Genomic DNA, 23,603 nt, shown 5'->3' on the forward strand with positions numbered 1-23,603 from the left:
TGGTCGCTCCTGCCGACAAGTTGCTGGGCGAGAGAGAGAGAGTAGCGTTCGCTCTGGAAAGTGAGGGGGAGGTAGGTGGTTGGTTACAAGTTTCCAGGTGCCCGCTAAAAAACAAAAGCTGGCTGGTTTGCTGAAAGAGAAGGGGGCAGATAGCTATATCGATTTGGTGGAAGGTTCGCTTAGCAGTGAGTCAGCTCCGAAGCGTACCCAGTCCTGTTATATACGATGACACCCACACCCCTGACCGAACTTGGCGCTGTGGATTAGTCTGGGATTTCAAGCGAGCTTTTTTTCCTTTCTTTTTTTTTAAGTACAAAATACAACAAGGGTGAAAAGTTCTGCATTTCCGCGAATGGGCGTGTGTTTCAGAACCGATAAAAAAAGGGAGGTAAATAATTTCGGAGCACAAACCGGAAGCGGAATGGAGGAGACTATCGATTGCCGCATCTGCTAGACGAGAGGAGACAAAATTTGACAGATCTCGTATCGATTGATTGATTTGGTTTATTTTTACTTCGCTTTTCTGCCACTTTCGTCTAATCGTGAAGATGAGAATGATAAGGAGGCACAAAGAGCACTTATGCCCAGGCCCCTATTCGAACCCGGGACCCCTGACGTCGTAGCATTTGTGATGCAAACAATCGGTATATATAGATTATTTATCGCTGTTCTTCTTTGATAGAAATGGAGGGTGGCGCGGCCAGTTTTTACCCTGTAAACACAAGAAAAGAGGAAATTATTCCGAAGGTCATATATACACTGAATCAGTGACAAATGCACACTCCATTGACATGCCCGCGCAGAAAGCAGTGTGGCCAACCTAATGAAAACTGCAGCAAAAGTGCAGATACGTGACCGACCCTCGCATGTAGAATTATTTCCCTATTTTGAATTTGAGTTGTCCTAATATTGTGGAACATACCTGCAAGAAAAAAAATGTTTTCTTTAGTATTTAATTGCAGCTCGGAGCAAAATTTTATTAATTTCACCCTCCTTAAAAGTGGAACAAGCGAAGTAAAACAAATTAAGGGGGTGAGGGACAATTTTCCCTATGTCCTTCTCTCTCAGGCAGCTGGGGAGCAGTGTTGCCAACTTAGCTCGTTTGGAGCCAGATCTGGCTCGTGCACACGTTTGGCTGTGAACTGTGGCACCCGCCCCTTGCCCCACTATGATGCCATCACTAGCCCCGACCCACATAGACCAACTCTTGCCATGAGTACTATACATTTTGCACGTGACGTGATATTATTATATTGGCTGCGTCGCCCCATCCCCTCTTACCTCCTCAGCTACTTTTATATAGCGCCTTGGCTGAGGTGAAGATGGCAATACTGTTATCTGGGAATCCCTTAGTTTTGATTTCATACGACCATCAGTGGATTATTGAGATGGGTGATGCCGTCAGATCTACACGGTGAAAACTATGAATAGATTGTCATCATTTCAAAGTTACCGGTAATAGCAGCGCCCCCTCCCCCTCTTGACAACTAAAATTACCATGGGAGGCACTTTATCCAGCCTTTGTAAATATAGCTCCTTGAAAGTCAGCTTTAGCTCCATTTAAGGTGAAATTTAGCTCTTTTATGCGCAACAGGTTTGGCAACACTGCCAGGATGGCCGTAGGAGGCAAGGAGAACTGCATTACGCTTATGGGGGAATTACTTTATTCGTTTTCTTGAGAATATCAAACTTCCGATCGCGGAAAAGAAAACATGATCGGGTAGAGGATCCATTGAAGATATTTGCGCTAGAAAGAGTCGAAACTCCCATTTGTTTAGCCGTAACTTGAATTTGAAGTTGTCTCTCTGTAAGGAATACGATTCTGTAAATACTTATTCATCAAACACGGTATCTAGATTAATAATCAACTTCAAAAACCGCTTCCACTTGCAACATGGCGAGAAATTCATACTCTCATATTATGCGTGGATTTTCTTTAGAAGCATTCCGACGATATTGAAATAAATACATGCCTGGTGCGAAATTGTCACACCTCACCTTAAGCCAATCAATGCATATTTTCACATTTGGGTGTTTTGTTTTATGTCGTGGAGTAAATCACGTAAATTGTTTTCTGATTGCAACAAGCCTGGAAGAAACCAGAATGAAAAATTACTTTGCAGGCATACGATTGAGTGCATAATGTTAACACGACGCATAAGTATGAATTGAAGCACCACTGCACTTAACTCGCGCAGTCTTCGTGTATGCATCGTTCGCGGCGATGAAAAGGAACATTCTGAACTCCGCGGCCATTTTAAAATATTCACTTCATCGCCCGTCTCGGAACATAAAAATTGCATCGCAAACATGGTTCTTAGCGTGCGCCATGTTCGTGCTAATTGATTTTCGCGTAGTTGCCTCTCGTCGGCACAGGAGGGGAATTAAAATGCTGTTTCTGTGCTGTCTCGGCGACTTGGCAGGGGGGGAGAGGGAGGGGGACACCTGTTCTCTTTCTGCTTGTTCGTGTGCGTGCGTATGTGTGCAAGTACGCTCCCGCGAAGGGAAGCGAGTTGTGATCCAGTAAGAACCCCATTAGCTGTATCCTTCGGTTCGCGGTTTATTATTAACAGGGCGTAATTAACGTCGTTCATCAGGCTGGTGCCACCGATAAGGTTCTCACGTTTAACAAAGCAACGCGCTACAAATTTATTCCCCCTTGTACTTCGTAAAAAAATAAATACAGAGAATTCATGCTTTCTGTAGTCTTTGGAAAGTACACTCTTTTTCAAACGAAACTCTTTAACAGTTTTCGTTATTCTAGAAAGTAACACTAATGCCAGCCTTTGTGGCGGAGCGGTTAGCATGGGCGTCGCCGGGGGATTGAACAGGTCCGTCGACGCCCCCCCCCCCCCTGGAAATTGGCATCGTTTATTTCAAGTTACAAAAAAGTAAGAAAGCTACTTATGTATTCTATAGTAACTATCAGAGTTCAGTTAGTTTTTATTCTAACAAAGTAACGAAGTAAATATGACGTTAAATCGAAAATATTTAGTGTTAAAATACAGGAAACAATTTCGTTTTCATATATATATATATATATATATATATATATATATATATATATATTACCATTTAAACCAAAGAATATATGTTTTTACATTTTCAGAATATTAAAATTACAGTTCTATGCTATGCGTATCACAACAAAACACTATGAATAAAATTTCCTCTTAACCTTTAAAGCTTCTTGTGGACAAGGTATGTAAACGGTAATAACGAGTATGCATTTCCGTACAATAACTTAAAAGAAAGTTCTGCTGGGTATTCACTCATCTGCTAGATCGAGCCGATTATGCCATTGTACTTTGTCCCTTCCCGGTGCCCACTCCTAAGCAGTTGCAACAAGACCGTACGTTCAATTTTGGCGAATCCGAGGAACATCTAATGTGGAACAACCCTAATCCTTACATGTTACCATTTAATGCAAGGAGTTGGAAATCCTACTTTGGATTTTCATCTAAGTTAATGAGTTTATCAGCCATTCTTTTCAAAGCCCGCAAAGAAAAAAATACGGGTCGAGAGTAGTTTAGATTTTAATTTGTTATTTATTATTATTAATCACTGATACTTTACCACTACGATGCAATTTCAAAATTAATTTTTGATCGCAGAATATTTATATTCAATTCCAGTAAACTTGTGCATAGTTATTTGTAATGGATGCAATCGGCGATGAAGAAAATGAATCTATAATGTCAATTGAAAACTTTAGTCATGCATGATCGTGACAGTAGTATTCACAGCAATTGTAAAAAGTACAAAAACAATTTACTTTTTGTTCTTCTTTTATTCTGTGTGTAAGCTTTTGTTTTATTTCGACACAATCTTCACAAACAACTTTTCTATCAAATTTCAACACACCTACAAAAACAATCTAAGTAAGGATACGACAGTTCTGAGTTTCATCAGTGGATGTGAATCCGTAACCCACTAGCGCCGCCAACGGGCCAAATCCGAGGGAAGTATGCCCTACTTTGTTTTAGTTTTACGGTTATTTTAACAGTTTGCAAAATAGTTATATGCTAGTAATTTCGAATTAAATTCAGAGTTCCTCGGAAGGAAGTGCTTTTTTTAAAAAATACTGTTTTGTGCTTTCGCCTCGGTACATCGAAAATATATCGATATACATCTACTTGTATATCTGTGTCTACTGAAATGTCTTCCTTCCGCTAGATGGCTCTGTAAGTTAAAAAAAAAAATCTAGCTGCTTCGTACCGTGTAGGTAGTTCTTGAATGCTTTTAATGAATCGACGGACTCAAGAGTACATTTCCCAATGTAGCGGCCGTAAGCGTTGTGACAACAGAAGGCTCGAAAACAAATGAACAGAGAAGGGAAATGCATGTTTCAAAGACTCAACGCGAGTATTTTTGAGATGGGAATAAAGCAAACAGCTAATTCCTGTAAAAATAAGCGGCGTGGGAAGGGTCGGACGTCTATTTTAGATTCCTCTCTGCGAAAGCAATTCTCCGCGCGCTTTCCCGTGTTTGTTTCGTTGCTTGGATACTGGGATGAGCGGAGGAGGGAGTTGGCAAAAAGAAGGGGAGAAAAAAGAAGAGTTCCATCTTTGTGTAGAGAAGGAACACCAGAGGGGGTTAGAGGAAGATCTGCGGTGTCTGGGTCCCCGTATTGATTGCACGCGCACCCTGAGCCAGAATGATTAATTGTCGCACAGACCCGACGTGCCTGCAATCTGGCGGACAAACGATAAAGCTGGAGCGTCACCTGGATTTTTTTTTTGCTCGTGGTCCGTTCTTTCCAGTCTTCCCGTCGTGTTCTTAGATTCCTGAAAATGGGCGATCCAGTGCCTGCACAGCTTCGGGATAGTTTTTAGGTGCGTTTGAAATTATTGTTGTGCGTGAATGCAACACTTCCAAGATTTTCAATTTTGCTCTTCCTTGCCTCTATGCGATATCCTTTTGCAGTCTACTTTTTGAAATGAAGTAGCCTACTTTTAAATGATCAGATGGAATCCTTATTGGACACTGGCGTGCCAAGGGTTTTCGAAAGGGCGATGTCTGTAGTTTTTCAGTAGTCTGTGCTTAATTTGGCATATTTTCATGCCTTTGACGTTCTTCTTTTAAAGAATATTGGGCCAAACGGGGTTTTGTCCCACCCCCACCAAACCCGCTTGGACACGCCACTGTATCGGAAAACCACCGCAAATATACAGCACTGATTACCGTTTGGGGACGTAACTGTATGGAATAAATAAATAGTTGCTGGTTTTATATTGTGTTGCTGAAATTCCTGTCTATTTCCATAAAATAAAACATAATTAGAGTCCAGCGCAGATAATTCTGCCGTGCAATGCGCGACAGAACTAAAGAAGCAGTGTTGCTAATGGAGCAGATAGAAAAATCGCTGCGGTGCGCCGATGCACAGCTGTTACGTACAACAATAAAATTAGAGAATTCAGGTCTATCTAACGTTGAGTTTTAAACGTCATGCATTATACCAGGACTAGGATTAATATGTACTAACAAGTGACTATGTATGTAGCTACATACATATGGACTAAAAATTCGCAAAATATGAACTAACACATAAGTAAAATTACCAAAAATGCTGCAAAGAAGACTTCTTCATACGATTCCTTATTTGAGTGATTTCAAACAAAATAAAAAAATATATATATTATTTTTCATTGCATTAATGCACTGGTGGCGTTCTAACTTTTCACTCCCAAAACCCGTATACACTGGTATGGAACTGCAACGGCAGATAATAACATGCCAACGTGTTAAACCGCTACAATTGCACCATAACACTCCTCCTGAAGCAGTATTATTATTTCCTCTCTGAGATCGGCGACAGTCGGTTGCCTTTGTTGTACATTTACAAAGGATGCCGGCTTCCACAACAATAACAAGTACATATACTGCCACTAGACGATAAGCTGCGCGGCTTTTTCTTTTGTTATGAACCAGGGCCGGCGCTAGTCATTTTGCCTCCCTGGGAGGTGGCGGCAGATGCCGCTCTATTTCGACCCCCCCGGTCATTACGCAGCAACGGAAAATTGAAAATCAATATATTCCTAACTAAAACATCAAAATATAAAATAAATAATGAGACTTCTTATGCTATTTCAATACTATTCAGCGCAAAAGAATATCTCGCTCGATCACAGTTTTCAATAGGCTTATTTTTTTCTTCTCTTCAAATTTTGCCGCTCTGGGCGATGGGACGGTTCGCCCTCCCCTTCCGCCGGCCCTGCTATGAACTTGGTCACCCATCAAAGCATGGCAATTTTAACACAGAAAACAATATGTATCGCATTAAGCAGCAAAAATGACAGCCTCCTCTATGCAATTTCTACAAGAACACGTGCCGGAGCCAGAGTTGAAATGATGTTGGAGCCACATAATTTATTTATTTTGAATAATTCCAAAATTATGAAATATGAACAATTTGTTGCTGCTGTTCGCTGCTCTCTTGCCAAAATGCTTTATTGGGATGCTAACACCATGACTGGCTTCCTCCTTCATGAACTCGTGCACGTTGCTTAGAATTTCCCGAGCTTGGCTATGCAAGGTTTTTGATTTCAACTTCGACAGAACTGGAGGCATTATGGAATTTAACGTTCATTAGCAAACACACACTTTTACATAAACACACGCAATACACGCACACAACGTCAAACCGGTCAAATACTTAGTATAAAATAAAAATATGGTGCTTCCAATCCAACAAAACTCACCGCCACTTTACCTGCTTTCCCCTTCCGTGACAGAAATAGTGCTTCATTATTACAGTTGGCAACACTAGTTACTAGCTAGCCAATGAACATGCACTGCATAAAAGAAGCAACGACTACGCCGTGCTATATTGCCACATTGCCGTCCCTGCTGACCGGTGGGAACCGCGAGCTGGAGCGCTGTTCAATTGTTTTCAATGAAGTTTGCGCGAGTGTGTCCAGGAATGGAATGACAATATGGCAACAATAGCGAAGGTTTTCGAGCAGGGTAGAACACGTGATGCTAAGAGAGAGGGAGACGAAACGAAAATACGTTTCTACGCAACGGCAAATTTACGTGTGTGGCACTCTACACCCTCCTTGTTGTGACCAGTGTTGCCACATGAAGGGAAATTTCCCTTTATGAAGGGAAATTCGAACCAAATTTTAAACGAAATGGGATGAAAAATACCAAAATTCCATGGACATTTTAAGACACCAAACTCAAAAATAGTACAGATTAGTGCAGATTATGTACTATTTATTACTATTATATTTAAAGGTTTTTAGTGAAGGGAAAACTGAGTGCAAAAAGGGAAATTTTGCTCCTTGGAAAGGGAAATTATGCCATCAGATTGTGTCAACACTGGTTGTGACACATCGATCTCTGTGGCGGTATGGGTAGCACAGCACGCGACGACGTCAGAGGCCCCATGTTCAAATCCCGGCCTGGGCATCGGGTGTTCTTTGTGAGTATCCCTGTATGAATTTCTTCATGTCACCACTCATCTTTATATTCGCGATTAGCCAAAAGTGGCATAGAAGCGAAGTAAAATAAACCAAATCAATCAATCTTCTGACACAAATACTTCGTTAAATAAGTACCGCCTATTTGCCGCCTCTATGTGTATGGTATGGGTATGTCCGAATACGAATTTGATTTTCCCAAATGAAACAATGTTTCATTCTCTTACGTGTGAGAATCTGTACGCTAGACCAGTTAATGTTTTGGTATCTTTTTTCTGAATGTCTGCCTGAACCTTGCAATCGAGGGGTCTCGGTGGAGGCACACATTGCACGGTGGTTCAGGCCTCAATTCAAACTGCAGGCGCAGTCTCGATCAACCTATTACAGCATAAAGTGGTCTCGAAGCCAAAAAGCAGTTTTGAAGTATGCTCTTGTCGGAAGTGACGTCATGTAGTGCAGTTGGAAAGCGCCAAGTACACGAGCAATCGAGCCCATAGCGCGCTGCACGCGAGATTGTAGTCTTCTTTACTAGACTTCTGCACTCGTTGTTCTTTTGTTTAAAATCGTGGAAGCCAACCAGATGTTGGTTGGTTGTAGTTCTTCTAACGTGTGGAAATGGAAGTAAAATAACTTTTTAAAATACTGTGTGATTTCTATCCTGTTTGTAACGCGGGTAGTGTTCGTACTGATCGTATTTGGCGCTGCAGTCGAAGTGCAGATCGAAAGAGATCCGCTTCCAGTCCAAGGCTTCGAGACTGAACTGCGAGACCGTTGTTCGCTTCAAGTACGATCTTGCACCTTTCGGACACGGCCTTTGATTCGGTGCCAAGATCGACTCCCAAGTTGGTTTCGATCATCTTTGAAACCGAGGCTGGAGTTCCATCTACACACTACAGGAGTCAACTTTCGGATCCGGAGGATACGAATTCGACCGCCTATTGTGTCCGCTCGTCGACGGCGGAAGTAAAAAAAAAAGAAAGTGCGAGGAGTTGGCAACCCTGGGTGAAGTACTGCTTGAAGGATGTGGCTGATTGCCGGTGGTCCATTGTGCCGGATGCTGAGACAACATCCGAAGTTGCAGCCGGGGCCGGAGCTTTTATCGATTTCGTATTAGACGAGCGGAATGAGGCCTCCTTCTCGGAATGGAAAATAACAGGAAGGAACGGAAGAAAAGAAACTCGGAGGAGTCTGAACTTGATGGCGGACCGATCCAGCGCATGTGTTGGCCTCATCGGCGCCGTCGCTCCCAGTGTGTGATGGGGAGGGGGGAGGTTCCATCCGCACACGTTTTACGGTGCTTCTGAATTACGCTTGTGTCTTGTCTGAAGCTGCAGGATTTTGCTCTTTGCCTGTGAAACATCGTCCCTTACATTAAAAGAGGAACATAAATTAAGTGTGTTTGAAAATAAAATCCTTAGAAAAATATTTAGACCTAAATGGGATGATGAGACAGGTGAGTGGAGAAGGTTACATAATTTAGAAACTGCAAAATTTGTATTCCTGTCCAGATATTATTAGAATAATTAAATCAAGAAGACTTAGGTGGGTAGGCCATGTGGCACGAATGGGAGAGGAATGAAGGATTCTTGTTGGAAAACCTGATGGTAAGAGACCTGTAGGAAGGCCAAGACGAATATGGAGGGACAACGTTGAGATGGACCCAAAGGAAATAGGTAAGGATGGAAAGGATTGGATCGATCTTGCCCAGGATAGGGACAGATGGATGGCTTGTTTTGCTGGAGCCGTATAGTGTGTACAGCCAATGGGAAAGATAATACGTAATAGGCAAATTCCTATAGAGCACTAAACTTTACATGACTAAGCTGACAACGAAAGCATTTAGCATGACGTCAGAAGGCGAAGGCGGGGCTTGTCCAAGAAAGGTGTTTGAGAAGTGTGCGATAAGTGAGACCCGCATTTAGGCGTGGCAGTAAACAGGTTTAGGAATGCCAGAGAGTTGGAATATACGTGATGAACGTGAAGAATGGAAATGACAAGATCATTGGAAGGGTTTGTTTAGTTATTGCCTGTTAAATTGCTATTTCCTCTCATTTTCAGCATTTTACGTGCCTATTTCCTTGTTTTTAGAGCCTATGAATCCGTTCTTTTCTTTTTTTTAAAAAAACGTTAATATCCACAGATAGATAGTCTCACAGGAACCGCGAAGACATTTCAAATATAGACGACTCATTTGCGAACGGAATGCTTCCAATGAGCTGTTCATTTCATCGAACGGCTGAACGGGTTATCGCTCTAGTTAACGAACAATTCAGAATGAACTGAATGAATCACAACAGCGTTTTACAAGCATGAATGAATTCCCTTGGAGTTTCTGACGAAGTTAGTTTCCATTGACAATCTCTCTTCACGCAATTTTTCTTCATTTTTTTTAACGTTCTTGTCATCATCAGATCACATCACTGTGAACTCTTCCAGGACCTTTATTTCAACGTACAATTTATTTATGAGTCTCCGTAGTGACGCAGCCGCTTCTTTATAAGCTTTCTTGTCCACTGAAATTTGACCGACATTGGAGGAAAATGCTGTTTCAGGTTGAGCCTGAAACTCCTAAGTATACAGGTTGGGCAATTAATGGGCAATTTGCTTGGTAATATTTACGCATCGCACTCCACATTCATGTACAATAGATTGTGTTTGCTATCCAAATGATTTAAGATGAGGGTAGAATGAATCAAGAACAATACCATACACCCATTCGGAAACCTAACCTAACCTAACATGAGCGTGGCTATTTATTTTTAAAAGACTTGGAAATGCCTTGTGTAGAGAGGAATTAATTGAAGTTACTGCTATATATCATAATAAGTACATTAGTACATTGCAAAATCATGTAGCACATACCTACAGGTGTTCTTTAACGATAACACTTAAAGTATTTAAAAAATAAGTATTATTTTCGTCATTAAAGCCGTAAATATATAACATGTTCATGTTTTTATTGGAGGAATTTGGAAATTAGGGGGCGCCAAAGATCCACCTCGCCCAGATGAAAATTTTACATTGAACCGCCTCTGGTGATACTAGATTTCTTCATGTGTCAATTTTTTTATCAGTCTAGTGAGATTTCTTACTTGATATTCGACCGCGTAGCACTGTCAATTAATGTTTGTAAACGGTCATACTTTCCTGTAAAGTTACAGCAGAGCACAACAGACTTGTTGGTAGCGTTCCTTACGCGCTTGAAATGCATCACTCCATAATTGTAGATTTAATCGGCTAATATTAAATCGTCGGTGCTCGTTCCGTCCCACTTTAGCCTCTCCCTTCGTCCTTTCAGGTTGTCTCGGCCGGAGGTGGCGCCGGCTGGTGGACGGGTTGGTTCTAATCTTTATCGCAGCCAGTGTTGTTTAGCTCGTGGTAATAGAATTACGGGACTAATTGTTGGAATATGCATCAGAACATTGTGTTCTAAATTCTCACGTCCGAAAGTAATTGTGTGTTTATGATGGAGATTCGGACGTCAAGAAATCATATTTAAAGTTTGACAGGGAATCTGCATGCACTCTCGAAATATGACCTGATGTCTCGATGTTGCAGTGGTATTCGAAAAAAATAATTATGGATTTTACAGGCGCATTGTTGAAAACACTATGGTGCAGGGCGCGGATTTTGATTACCTAAAAATCTTTGAAAAATGACAACAAAAATTCTGTAAAATGACCTAAAATCTTTGAAAAATGATCCAAAAACTCGACAATGTTGAATTTCGCGATTTTCAGACAGGGTTTGTTGCGCTGGTAGTTAAACACAGAGTAAGTACTGCAAGATAACATTCAGACAAAACAGAAATTGTTGAACTTCTTACGTTTCAGCATGCAATGACACAAAATTTTTAGAAAATGACCTAAAAATGACGCAAAATTTTAAAAAATGACGGAAAAAAAAATGGTAATAAATGACCAAAAAATTACATTTCTTCAACCTGAGGAGGGTGTTCAGGATTTCTGTACTAGTTAGCAATGTCTACGTTGCACCAGTTAAAAGATGAAATGTCATCAAAATCCGGACCCTAAGTATGACACTCGTGGCGCGCAATTGTGTCTGTGTGAGAAACACAGGGTTTTCTTTCTGTGCGTTTTGCCATCAATTTGTTTCTTTCGTTCTAACAGATTTTAGTCAAGCAAATTTACAGTTAGAAACATATGTTTTCTTTTCATTTAATATTGTGGTTTAACAATACCGCCATAGTCTGATAGAACAAATGTTTCGTGCTTAGTAAATTCGTTTGAAGCAGACGTTGGTTCAAAGTACTTCGTGTGATATGTTCAGTAATGTTCCATCAAGGCAAGTGGGTAACAGTTGAAGAGCAGTAATATATATGAAAAGAAAAAATAGCATAAATGCCATAGGTTCAGTACACATAGAAGATGGAACTCATGTTATCAATTCAGACACTTGATTTTTTGAAAAGTTGTAACTGCAGAGAGTAGTGTGCCCAGGATTTTCGAAAGGTATGTCTTATATTTTTAAATAGTCTGCCCTATATTTTGCCACATTACAGCTTAATTTATTTATTTTAGAGGTGCTGAGGTAAAGGAAGGGGTTTATAGCTTCCACCAACTCCCATTTAAGCACGCCACCGACTGCAGTAAATAATTTAATAGTGCTTTCAAGTAAAAATAAACAATTGCTGTCATATTTTGATAATCCTCTCGGCAATATTCCAAAATAAAGGAGCGAAAGAGATGTTTGCTATAACAACCTTGTGCAGTGCGGCGATTGGATTCCAAAACCAGGGGGAAGGGGGCAAATACAATATATTTCCCTTTGTAGATAAGTTTTAGCATAGTGCGGTGGCAAAGTGGCGAAAAGTGAGGGGGGCAACTGTCCCCCCCTCGCCCCCCTAATCACCGACACTCACCTTTTGTTATAAGTCGAGTAACTTTATTCACAGTTACACAAAACGAGAAAATATTCGAACCACTTTCAAAGCTGCAGTGTTGTGGTTTGATTTCATGTAATTGTCAGAAGACAATTTGCTTCCAAACTTTCCCCTAATCTTGTCCTCAGAGCGTTATTCTTATCGATCTCATTCGCCCACAAAGGGAGGCGATAACAGGGCGTATTCGACAATGAGAATATCCGAAGAGCCTTGTAACGAATTCACGGTTGTCTGATACCGCGAGGTTAGCGTGCAACTAATGGCCCGCAACTCCTGTGGCGTAAGAGATAGCATTATGGTACATACAAAGTAAGCAAGCACTGCCAATTCTAGGTGGCACACACACACACGTTGAGACAGGTGGAAGTTATGTAAACTTCGCACTTAATCTGACAACTGCTTATCGGTTTATCTGCAAAATTAGCGATAGTTTTACTTTAATGCAAAGTTCTTGCCAGTTTGTGTCATACATCCAGGTTTTGCGAAGTTAATGTCTAAATACACCGTGTCTGTTTCAAAGGCAAAACTCAATGCAACCACTTGGTTACATGCCGATGGGCGAAATTTTAAGGGGGGGCAGACTCGAAGAGTTTTCCGTCTCATTAAATTAGCATCGAAGGATTATTTGGTAAATAATAGTGACATTTGCGAAATCACAATTATGATCAGTTTTCATTACTTTGCTCTGCAGGTTCCAGGAGGCTAACAAAAGTACCCTTGTAGATTTGAATCAACCTGAAAATTGGAGCGGGGGTAAAAGCCCCCTTGACGCCACCAAGTTACGCCTGTGTACATGCAAATACATGAATTACGTAGGAACATTCTGGTTGAATTTGAAGAGCATCAGCATCATAATCTTTCCAACTCTCATCCATGTTGGGAGACGACGAAAATGTGTTTTAGTTAACATCTGAGAAGGACTGGGTTTTTACAGTCTCCGAGAATAGGTTTTAATATTTCCATACTTTTTTTTTAATGTGTCATGTGCTTGTCACGTTCAGGACCTTTTACACCCTTTTACACCACCGCTAGGTATGCATTTTTATATCAGGGGATTTCCCCGGATAGCGTGACTGGTGTAAGTAGCCTCCGGTGCTCACGCATTCATTAATTTTAATTCAGTAATAACATTAATTAAGTAGGTAAATGAACTAACTATTCATGTTCCAGAAACGGTTGCAATTTTATAGGTAGAACCACAGTCATAGGTATGAGTACACAAATAAATATGTAACTATCTTTCATCGAATAGTTTCACAGATTATGTAACTAACTCTCCAACCTTCGTAAACCCGAAGGTTCATGGCTGCAGCAAAACAAGCCTTCCATCTGTCCCTATCCTGGACAAGTTCACTCCAATCTTTTCCATCCTTACCTATTTCCTTTAGGCCCATCTCAACGTTATCCCTCCATCTTCGTCTCGAGCTTCCTACTGGTGCCTTACCATTAGGTTTCCCAACAAGAATCCTGTAAACTCTTCTTTCCTCTCCCATTCGTGCCACATGGCCTGTCCACCTAAGTCTTCTTGATTTAGATTAAATAAATATGCACAGACAAAGGACAGTTGCCTGTTCTGTACCACCACAGGATTATATGAATCACACCTACCTTAAAACCTCACACGATCAAATGAACTTGCTTCCAAGGAATGTTTCGCCGGTCAACAGTTATGCTACTCGCATCTGTTTTAAAGAGAGTTAAGAAGTTATGTCCTTGAGTGTACGCCCGGAGGATCTGCTGTCACGAATTACTGGACAAGTTCATATCCGGTAATTAAACGAAGCACAATGCCTCTCTCCCGCATCATTTCGCAGCTCCCGTTACGGCAAACAACACAGTAGGCCTACTTTTATGGAAACCTTAATTACATTTTCTGCCCACGTCAAAAGACGGGACACGATAGTCCGCGACCTGTAAGTATTCAAGCTGAAGTTTATATCGAGGGTGTTATAATTAAAACTACATGTTAAATAAACACTTAATTTATAAAATAATCATTTCGTACAATTGTGCAACATGGGATCCATGAGTATTACCGTGCAAATTGTCCATCACCATGTTCGTGCACTTTATTTGACCCAATAAGAGCTTCAAGAATTAAAAGAAAGTTTTAAAAAAGCTGTTGACAATTTCTGCACCAGCATACATAAAAATCCATCGCTTAAAAACACATAGGATATAAGAGAAAAGTCAATGAATATAGTCATGGACAATTTGCCGAGCAATAGTAGTGGATCCCACTGTACGCCATTGCTGCACTACATTATATCCACAAAGTCACAGAATATAAACTGGCCTTGATTGAACATTTAGCCATCTTTATACTCTTACTTTTCATAGAGGGTTTGGGTGTATAATAAAAAAAGAGCAACGAAAACTTGAAGTGCAGATCTGTGAACAGTGTATCTCCAAGAATAACGGAGGTGTAAAAATGTAATGTCACCTACAGAGTTGAACTCCTACCTCTCGACGCGTTTAGCCTAATCAATCATTCAAGCATGCTAATATGTGTTATTTAATATAAAAATAGCTACAGTATGCAGTCATGTTTTCCACTCCTGTATGTGTGTGTCCAGATATTATTAGAATAATTAAATCAAGAAGACTTAGATGAGCAAGCCATGTGGCACGAATGAGAGAGGAAAGAAGAGTTTACAGGATTCTTGTTGGGAAACCTGATGGTAAGAGACCTGTAGAAAGGGCAAGACGACGATGGAGGGACAACGTTGAGATGGACCTAAAGGAAATCGGTAAGGATGAAAAAGATTAGATTGATCTTGCCGAGCATAGAGACAAATGGAGGGCTTGTGTCGCTGCAGCCATGAACCTAAGGGTTTAAGAAGGCTATAGAGTTAATTTTTAGTTAATATGTAGGGCATGGTTCAATTGTTCCATAACAACGAAAATTGTTTACTGACCATACAGTCTGTTACCATGGGCGTCACCATACATTTTTGTAGGGATCAAGGTCCTTGATAAAACTTGATTAGCAGAAATAATAACAATAATATTTAGTACCATGACTATAATTGTTATTTCGCAATAATTATTGTAAACTAATAAAAATAAATTTTATTAAAAATTGTTATTATGTGAATGATGAGATTTTGCTACTCGATCCACCAGATAAGTGAATATTCAGCACGACTGTTATTCTATATATTTTTTTACATTTCATACAGTTTTTGCACTAAAGTTCATATTTATTTTTTGGGGAAATTTTATTCATAAAGTTTATATTGTGTGTGATCTCACACATAAAGCTATATTTTTTTTTGAATTTTGGAAATTGCGAAACCGTTTATTATTTGGTAGGAGAAGAAAATATAAATAACCTGCTTCCTGTATCTTATTTTGATGTAATGCAGTTTTTACTTTGATTATTATTCCGTTCGAATACTAAAGACATTAACTTTACTTCTTTCATTAACAATAAAAAACCAAGCTTCTGCTTTTTTGTACATTTTAATGAATGGTGCCAATTTCCGGAGGGGAGGGTCGATAGACCCGTTCGAATCCCCCCCCCCCATCCCGTCGCTCATGCCTTGGTTACCAAGCAGAACCAACATTCATTCAACATAGCTGTGCTGAATGTACACGCGACAAGAGCGCCACTCGTTAGAATGCGGGACATACAAGAAACAGGCGATGCACTGGTCCGCAGAAGAAAACCCTCTCGCTGCTAAGCCAGCGCGAAGGGAGGGAGGGTAGAGAGAGAGAGAGAGAGAATAAAAAACTGCATTTGAAAGCTCAGCTGCAAAACTGTGCTCAGCAAAAGTAATGACGTTTAGAAAGTTTGCGATGCTGACTCAGCGGAGGAAGGCGCCTGCCGAATGGATGTGCAGGGAGAAGGATGAGGGGTGGGGGTGAGAGAAATTGAAATCCTCGCCTCCAAACCGTAAGCTAGCAACATAACAGCCAATAACTCCTAAGAATGGTTTGGCTAAGGCGGTAAGTGTTACGTAAACACTGTGATGAGCAGATGATTAAGAAATGCAAAATTTCATTATTATTATTATTATTATTATTATTATTATTGTTTTGTTGCAATTAATATTGTTATTCAGAAAAAAAATCACTGCAGTGAATATTTATCTTAAGAACTGCTAAACATACAAAGATGTGTTTTAAAGTTTTATTCCTCAGAGATTCAGTGGTTGATTATCAATTTCATGAATGCGTGTCACTTACGTATGCAGGATTATTTTTCGGGAGGAGCTGAAATTGTAATGGTGGATAGTACTGCTTCCTTCAAGGGGGAGGATATACTGTAAAAATATTTTGCATATTTGGAGTTTTTCACTATTAAAATTGTACTCGAAAACAAAAATGGTAATCGGAGGCCATTTCGGGGGGGGGGGGGGTTGCATTTACACCTTTCGGTTTTTTCCCGAGTTCTTAGCTGATTTTCACAATTTCGGGAGGGGCTGTAGCCACATCAGCCCCCCCCCCCCCTGTGTACGCCAGAGCTGAAGATTTATAGTTAGTTTTCCGTACGCACCTCATGCGCCAATGCTCAGAATATTTGACGTCGAAATACAGAAAGGAACCCAGGTGAGATATCAGCGACTCTTTAGAAATATGATCATTGCAACATTGATGGAGGTTCCTTTTAATTCGCTTTTTTGCTACTTCTGACTAATTGCGACGATGAGGAGGATGAAATTGATGAAGGGATGCTCGCAAGGAACACCCATGTCCAGGCCGGGATTCGAACCCGGGACCCCTGGCAGCGCGCTGTGCTAATGCTAACCACTCCGCCAGAGAATGTTCTTCTGTACTCTTACATCTTGAAGACAGCTTGGGAGTTACTTCAAAAGAGGAAATAGCAGAGGAGGCTTCTGACCGGCAAGTCAGAAAACGGCGACGATGGGACTCGGATGTTCTGATCTGATCGCTGCCATGAATCCGTGATCAAAACGAGGGATGGCCAAATTCGGATAAAATTTTATCCGGATGTCGGATAATTTTCTATCCGGATGTCGGATAATTTTCTATCCGGATATTGGATATTGCGATATCTGAATTGACTGCATTTTCCGAACAGTTTTATCTGTTTTATGCACTAACTCGAACCTCAACATATCCAATTCCTTGATAAGTCGAATTTTTTGTAATCCCCTTGAATTGTCCATAACACTCAATACTAATTCTACCTTAACAACTGCAATAAAACCTTGAGAAGACGAATTTTTGTAAAGTTTACGGGATGCTGTTCGAGCTCAATATCTCGAAGGTGGAGTATGAAAAACCTCTGAGTCGAAGTTAAATTCTAATCACCTCTATAACTCGAATTTTTAGTCGCACGGACCTCAATAAGTCGAAGTGTAGGGTGCGTACGTACAATGCCAGGTGATCAACAATCGTGACGGGACTTGAACTCCACCACCCTGCCGTGTATGTAACCATCATTCTTAATTTGCTTAGTGTGCGTTGTAGAAGTGTTGATACATAAACTTTAGACCTCTATATCTCGAAGTCGGCAATTTTGGCCCTCAATATCTCGAACCTTGGTAAGTCTAAATCTTTGATACCTCGATTTTTTCTTTCCCCCCCCCCCCTCAAGTTCGAGTTGTCAAGGTTCAACTGTATTATTTTATTCGTTGTTTTGTTGGTTGATTGAGTTGGTGTTTAAAGTCTACTTTATGCACAGTAAGGCTAATCGGGACTGGACCTATAGTTTAAAGTGGGATCCGAGCCACTAAGTGGCTCCACCTGGTATCGCTGCTCCAGCGTGGAGACCCCATTCGTCGTTTTGTATTTCACTGTAGGGGTTTTCTAGAAATTCTTTACCAAATCTGTTCTATCCGCATATTCGGATTATCCATCCGAAACGGATGACTGATAATTTGATATCGAGATATCCGTTATAAAGGTTTTGTGAGCACCATCCCCAGTCAAAACGTCGCCTGAAATATGCTTTAATTTTTATTAGCTTCAAATGTTCCGAGGTACTTTGACGGAAGCTTCACCCCGCACGTCTTTGTACGTTTCCATCCGTGGAATCCACCAGGAGAGAAGAGCGTACACTCCAGCATCGAGAATTGCAGCCAGAACATTCCGCTGGCATCTTCCCAGGCAACATCCGCACGTCCTTCCGTTGCTTGTTTTGGAATGCTCTGTAGGAGAACTTTGGAAGATGGGCGGGGGCAGCGGACGGCTCCTGCATTACCTCTTTTACAGTTTTCGCAGGGCTCTCCTGGGTCGATGATAAAAAGAGAGTTGAAACTGCAATGCTGGCGTCCCTGCTCTGCAATCCACGCATACTTTGCGAAACGGGCGTGCTTTTAAAAATGTTTTCATCTGACCAGCTTTAGTCGTCCAGCCTGTTTTTGTACGTCCGTTCCCGATCTTTTTTTGTAGCCAAATCTTCATTTTTCACCTCCTCAGCATGAAAGAGAATGAACGTGTATGCGACTGCCGCGTCAGTGCGACCTTTCGATGTATGGGAATACATATATTCCGATATGTGTAATGATAACACTCAGTGGCGGCGATTGGGTTCCAAAACCGGGGGGCAAGGTGCCAACCCTTTGCAGATAGTGCATAGTGCGGGAGCAAAAGTGGCGAAAAGCGTGGGGGCGGGCAACTTCCCCTTCCTAATCGCCACTACTGGTAACACTATTAAGCCTTATGCTGACCAAGGCAGTCGTGGAAAGATATGCTTCCCCCATAAGACTAGTGGTATTAAGACTCCATGGGGAAGTATTTTTCTATGTATACATACATGCACACCCAGACACGTCGATCTCCGTGACGGAATGGTTAGCACAGCGCCTACGCCAGGGGTCCTCGGTTCGAATCCCGACAGGGGCATAGGTGCCCTTTGGGGGTGTCCCTTTATTAATTTCATCATATTATCATATCCTCATCAGCCAAAAGTGGCAGAAAAGCGAACTAAAATTAAACCAACCAATCAAGGGGTGGTCCTTTTCGAGGACACTCAAATGGCAAACTCACTTCCAAGTAGTACACTCTGGACCTCATTTTGCAGACTAGCGAGGCTCTGGCGTCTGGATCCATAGACAGTATAATCCTCTACAGAACTTAGCTGTGTGTTGTCCATATGGGTTTTTGTCTCGTTCATCTTATCACCATGCACCCTCACCTTCGCGATTAGCAAGAATTGGCAGAAAAGCGAAATGAAATAAAGTAAATCAATCAACACACACGCACACACACACACATACATATTTGCCTGTTCGAGTCAGTGATCCAAATTAATCGATTAATGATCTGAAGTATCGGGTGTCTCAGAAGTCTTTCACTGATTACAAACTTTATTCATATCCGCTATATGTAAGGTAGAGATGTGAAAGTGGTGCCAAAATATTGGAAAACTCCAAGTTTTTTTGTTCCAAGTTTCAGTAACGTGGCTGTAGTGTAGCAGTGTCAGTGCCCAGGAAACCGGAAATGTTCACAAATCAGGAAAAATCTCAGTGTGTCCCCTGGTATCATTAGGCAACAAAGCCTGTACAATTTGCACTTTGTATGCACAAAAAAAACAACAAAAAAAACGTTTGTGTAAGATATCATAAAGATAACTTTGTGGCTGATGTTTTACGTTGTTTGAAATCGATGAGGTTGATGGTCGGCCACCTCTCGGTAAGTCAGGAACAGATTCTGTGGTCTTGAACTTGTCATACCACGACTTAATGCTCTCGACATCGAACGGCATCTTTCCATAAGTTGTTTGAAAGTTCCTCTGCACTGTTATTGGTGACCGGGTCTCGTGACACACTGAGATTTTTCCTGATTTGTGAACATTTCCGGTTTCCTGGGCACTGGCACTGCTACACTACAGCTACGTTACTGAAACCTGGAACAAGAAAACTTGGTTAGTTTTCCAACATTTTGGCACCACTTTCACATCTCTACATTGCACATAGCGGATATGAATAAAGTTTGTAAGCAGGGAAAGACTTCTGGGACACCCGGTATATCATTGAAGTAGAATTTTCCTGCTCGTTCGGCAGTAAACACTCGGCCATCAGAGGATGACCGAACTTTAGCCAACTCTTATGATTTCCCACACAGAAGTCTGCACCACGTCGCAATTTCAGCGAAAAATTCAGGCTTGACCATGACTTGATCCAGGTCCCTGGCATACCGTGCCATTGTTCTACCAGCCGATCCACCTGGTTTCGGGTAATTTTTCGCTACTGCTGTTTTAGTGTGGATGGAGAGCAGTTGATAAAGTGATTGCCTCGAATCCTGGTCGAGCCTGAAGTTTTCTCTGAAATTTCTACTAAGCAGTTCACTGTTCTTGTTGTTCCATTGTGTTACCGTTTCAACTGCTAAGGTAATTGTTACTGTTGAAGCTAAGTCGTATACACGCGCCCTTCTGAAAATTGGCGCTCATGAATATATGTACCAATCAAACTACAAATAGGTTAGGTTAATTTCTTTATTTGAGAATACCTGTTACCTGTTATTCTTTTTTTTTATTTCACCTAACCAAAACCAATCCCTCTACAATGAGCCGTATCCGCTCATCAACTTTAGTTTTTACCCGTTGCATATCTTCTCAGCCTTTCAGAAATATTCACTTGAAAACAAAACAGTAAAATGTCAAGCAGGAAATCGTTCGTGAAATGTGACAAGTGAGAATCAAGCTGAAATGAAAGAACTCGTTTATCAGTTAATTGAAAAGTTGAAGAGATTGTGATCGTAAAGTATTTTTTTTAAGTTTGCAAGTTATATCATTAGCTATATATTTTGTAAAGCAGGGTTGATGTTTCTCTTGTGTGAAATGTGACCGGTAACTTGTCATGACCTAAACAACTCCGAATAAAACTGGTGCTAATTTCACACGCTTCAAAACTCCAGTGGACGTTGTACACGTTTATCTTTCGTGCTTTTAACATCCGACTTAGGTAAATACCGTGCGGGAGTAAGATTAAGTGTGTTCATTTGAGGTTCGGGATAGCACGTCGAAGACGACAACCAATAAAATAGCTCGAAGCAGGCACATGAAATAACAAGTTGGCATACCTGCGTTGTTTGCCAAGTCGTTGAAGTGAACGTCGTGATGTGGGAACGCCAAAATGCCTTCCGTTCTATGTAAACAAGTACTGATTGAGCGAAGGATGCTTCTTGTTGTCCATTAAGTCGTGCATTGTAGTTCTTTTAGTAGACCACTAACTACCGACTTACTAATTCACAGGTAGGGTAAACGTACGTCACATGTTGGAGTAAACTTGCTCGTAGGAATTACGTCTTGGCATGGTGATTGCAATAGAACAATATTAGTGCCATTTTTATCTCTAAAGTGTAACACAAGACCTGGTACAATATAAATACAACATTTGTATCACTCGGATAGATCTCACGGGAATAGCTCAGGTTCAAATACTACGATTAAAGCATGACAACAGAAATTTAGAAGCGTGTGTAAATAAGTCGAAAACTACTTTTGTTAATAAGAATGAAATGTTTTGTATGTAAATGCGTGTGTTGTTTAATACACAAAATAGATTTATTTTAAGTATTGTAAAAGCATTTGTCTTGACCATTTTGTTCTTGCAAAACATATTTTATCTATTTTGTACAGTGTGATCCATGAGTATTACCTTGCAAAATTGTCCATGATTATTTTCATTAATTTTTCTCTTACATCCTATGCGTTTTTAAGCGATGGGTTTTTATGTATGCTGGTGCAGAAGTTGTCTGCAGCTTGTTTTAAGTTTTCGTTTAATTCTTGAAGCTTTTATTGGGTCAAATAAAGTGAACGAACATGGTGATGGACAATTTGCACGGTAATAAGTATGGATCCCACTGTACAGTCAGTTGCAAAGGTAATACTAGGCAAATTATCCATCGCTGCTTTTATTCATTTTTTTGTGTATTAAGTTAGGAAATCGTATGCTGGTTCAGAGGCATGTTCTCTTGTTGGAGTTCTGTTTCAATTCTGGAACATACTTCATGAAATGACCTCAATATGGTGATGGACAATTTGCCAGATATTATGTTTGCAGTTGACTGCGAGCGTGTTTCAATTTGCACCTCAACTAACGTTTACCTTTTCCCCTGCAGGTGGCGCGCAGTGGCAATGGATAAGGAAGACGGCGATGGAAAGCCGGATCGAGACAAAGGTGGAGCCAAAGACAAGTCCGTCCCGACGCCTAACATGCTGGACGCGGCAAGTCTGTTTGGTAATTGTGCATTTGCATTGTTTTTCGTGTTCTGGAGTATCCCATAATAACTATGATAATTTTTATGCAGATTTCGTTTCACAGATAATTATGTTTTTGCGAGAGGGTGGGCTGCTTGATTTGTGTTGAGGTCTGTTAGTGAATTGACGTGCTGTGTACCGTGGAAATAATTGTCACTGCTTGACTCACGCATGCATTTCAAATGATTGCAACACTAACGAGGTTCTACGTCAACCAACATGTAATGGATCCGCGATATAGAGCGGTGGTTCACAACTTGATGTCCATGGTATCATATTATTATAATATATTTTTGTAAAACATGTAAACGATGTTGGAACTTATCACTATTCAAACAGAAGCAATTTGGGTGTCGTCGTCCCGAACATCGGTTCCACAAAATTTTGCTGTGTCCTGGGCGATTGTCTACGTGCAGGGATAGCACCGTACTTTCAAAGTCGAGAAAAGACAAGTGTCGGAGAATCTCTGTCCTCGTTCCAACTGATAAATTATAATGCAAATCAAAAGTTCCTTTCTATGCCACTTATTCATGCATACCAAGGGGGTATCTCTCTCATTTTTTGTAGACATGTTTTACGTGTTGTGTTGATCGCGTTATTGCAAAGTCAATCTATTAGCAGCAACTGTGATGCTGTACAACGTGGTTGCATACATTCAGGATAACTCGTCTTGAGATTTGAGAGACGTGAAAGTAATTGGATGCATTTTACGCAGTATAAATAATAGTACAAAGTTCGTTGAGTGCACGTGATTTGCAAGTTGTCCCTGTGATTTTCGTGTCAGCGTGTGCCGTTGCTACCGTGAACAATACCGACGCATGGGCGTCGTCAGAAATTTTTGCAGGGGGGGGGGGTCTGGCAAATTATAAAAGTTGAATAGTAGAAAAATAATAAGTATTATTACCACGGTTATAAATGTTATTATACAATAATAAATATAAACTAAAAATAAAATTTATTCGAAATAATAATAACTATTATTATTATTATATAAATGGGGAGACTCAATCCACCAAACGAGTGAATAGCAGCACAATTATTTTCCATTATTTCTTTTGCATTTTATGCAGTTAGTATCTGAAATGCATTTTGATATTAACTT

At 40.7% G+C, this 23,603-nt stretch overlaps 1 protein-coding gene across 7 annotated transcripts in view; it reads left to right on the plus strand.

Annotated features, from left to right (window-relative positions):
• Positions 1–23,603, plus strand: part of LOC146004333 (bromodomain adjacent to zinc finger domain protein 2B-like) — a 164,181-nt gene that overhangs the window by 43,922 nt on the left and 96,656 nt on the right. For all 7 annotated transcript variants that reach the window (XM_083143110.1, XM_083143112.1, XM_083143115.1 and 4 more), the window contains exon 3: positions 22,363–22,481. In XM_083143110.1, coding sequence (XP_082999236.1) covers positions 22,379–22,481 — 103 coding nt within the window. In that variant the 5' untranslated portion in view covers positions 22,363–22,378. The remainder of the gene's footprint in view (positions 1–22,362; positions 22,482–23,603) is intronic.

The sequence above is a fragment of the Lepisma saccharinum genome, chromosome 21, assembly GCF_977018435.1.
Source record: "Lepisma saccharinum chromosome 21, izLepSacc3.1, whole genome shotgun sequence".
Classification (NCBI taxonomy): Eukaryota; Metazoa; Arthropoda; class Insecta; order Zygentoma; family Lepismatidae; genus Lepisma; species Lepisma saccharinum.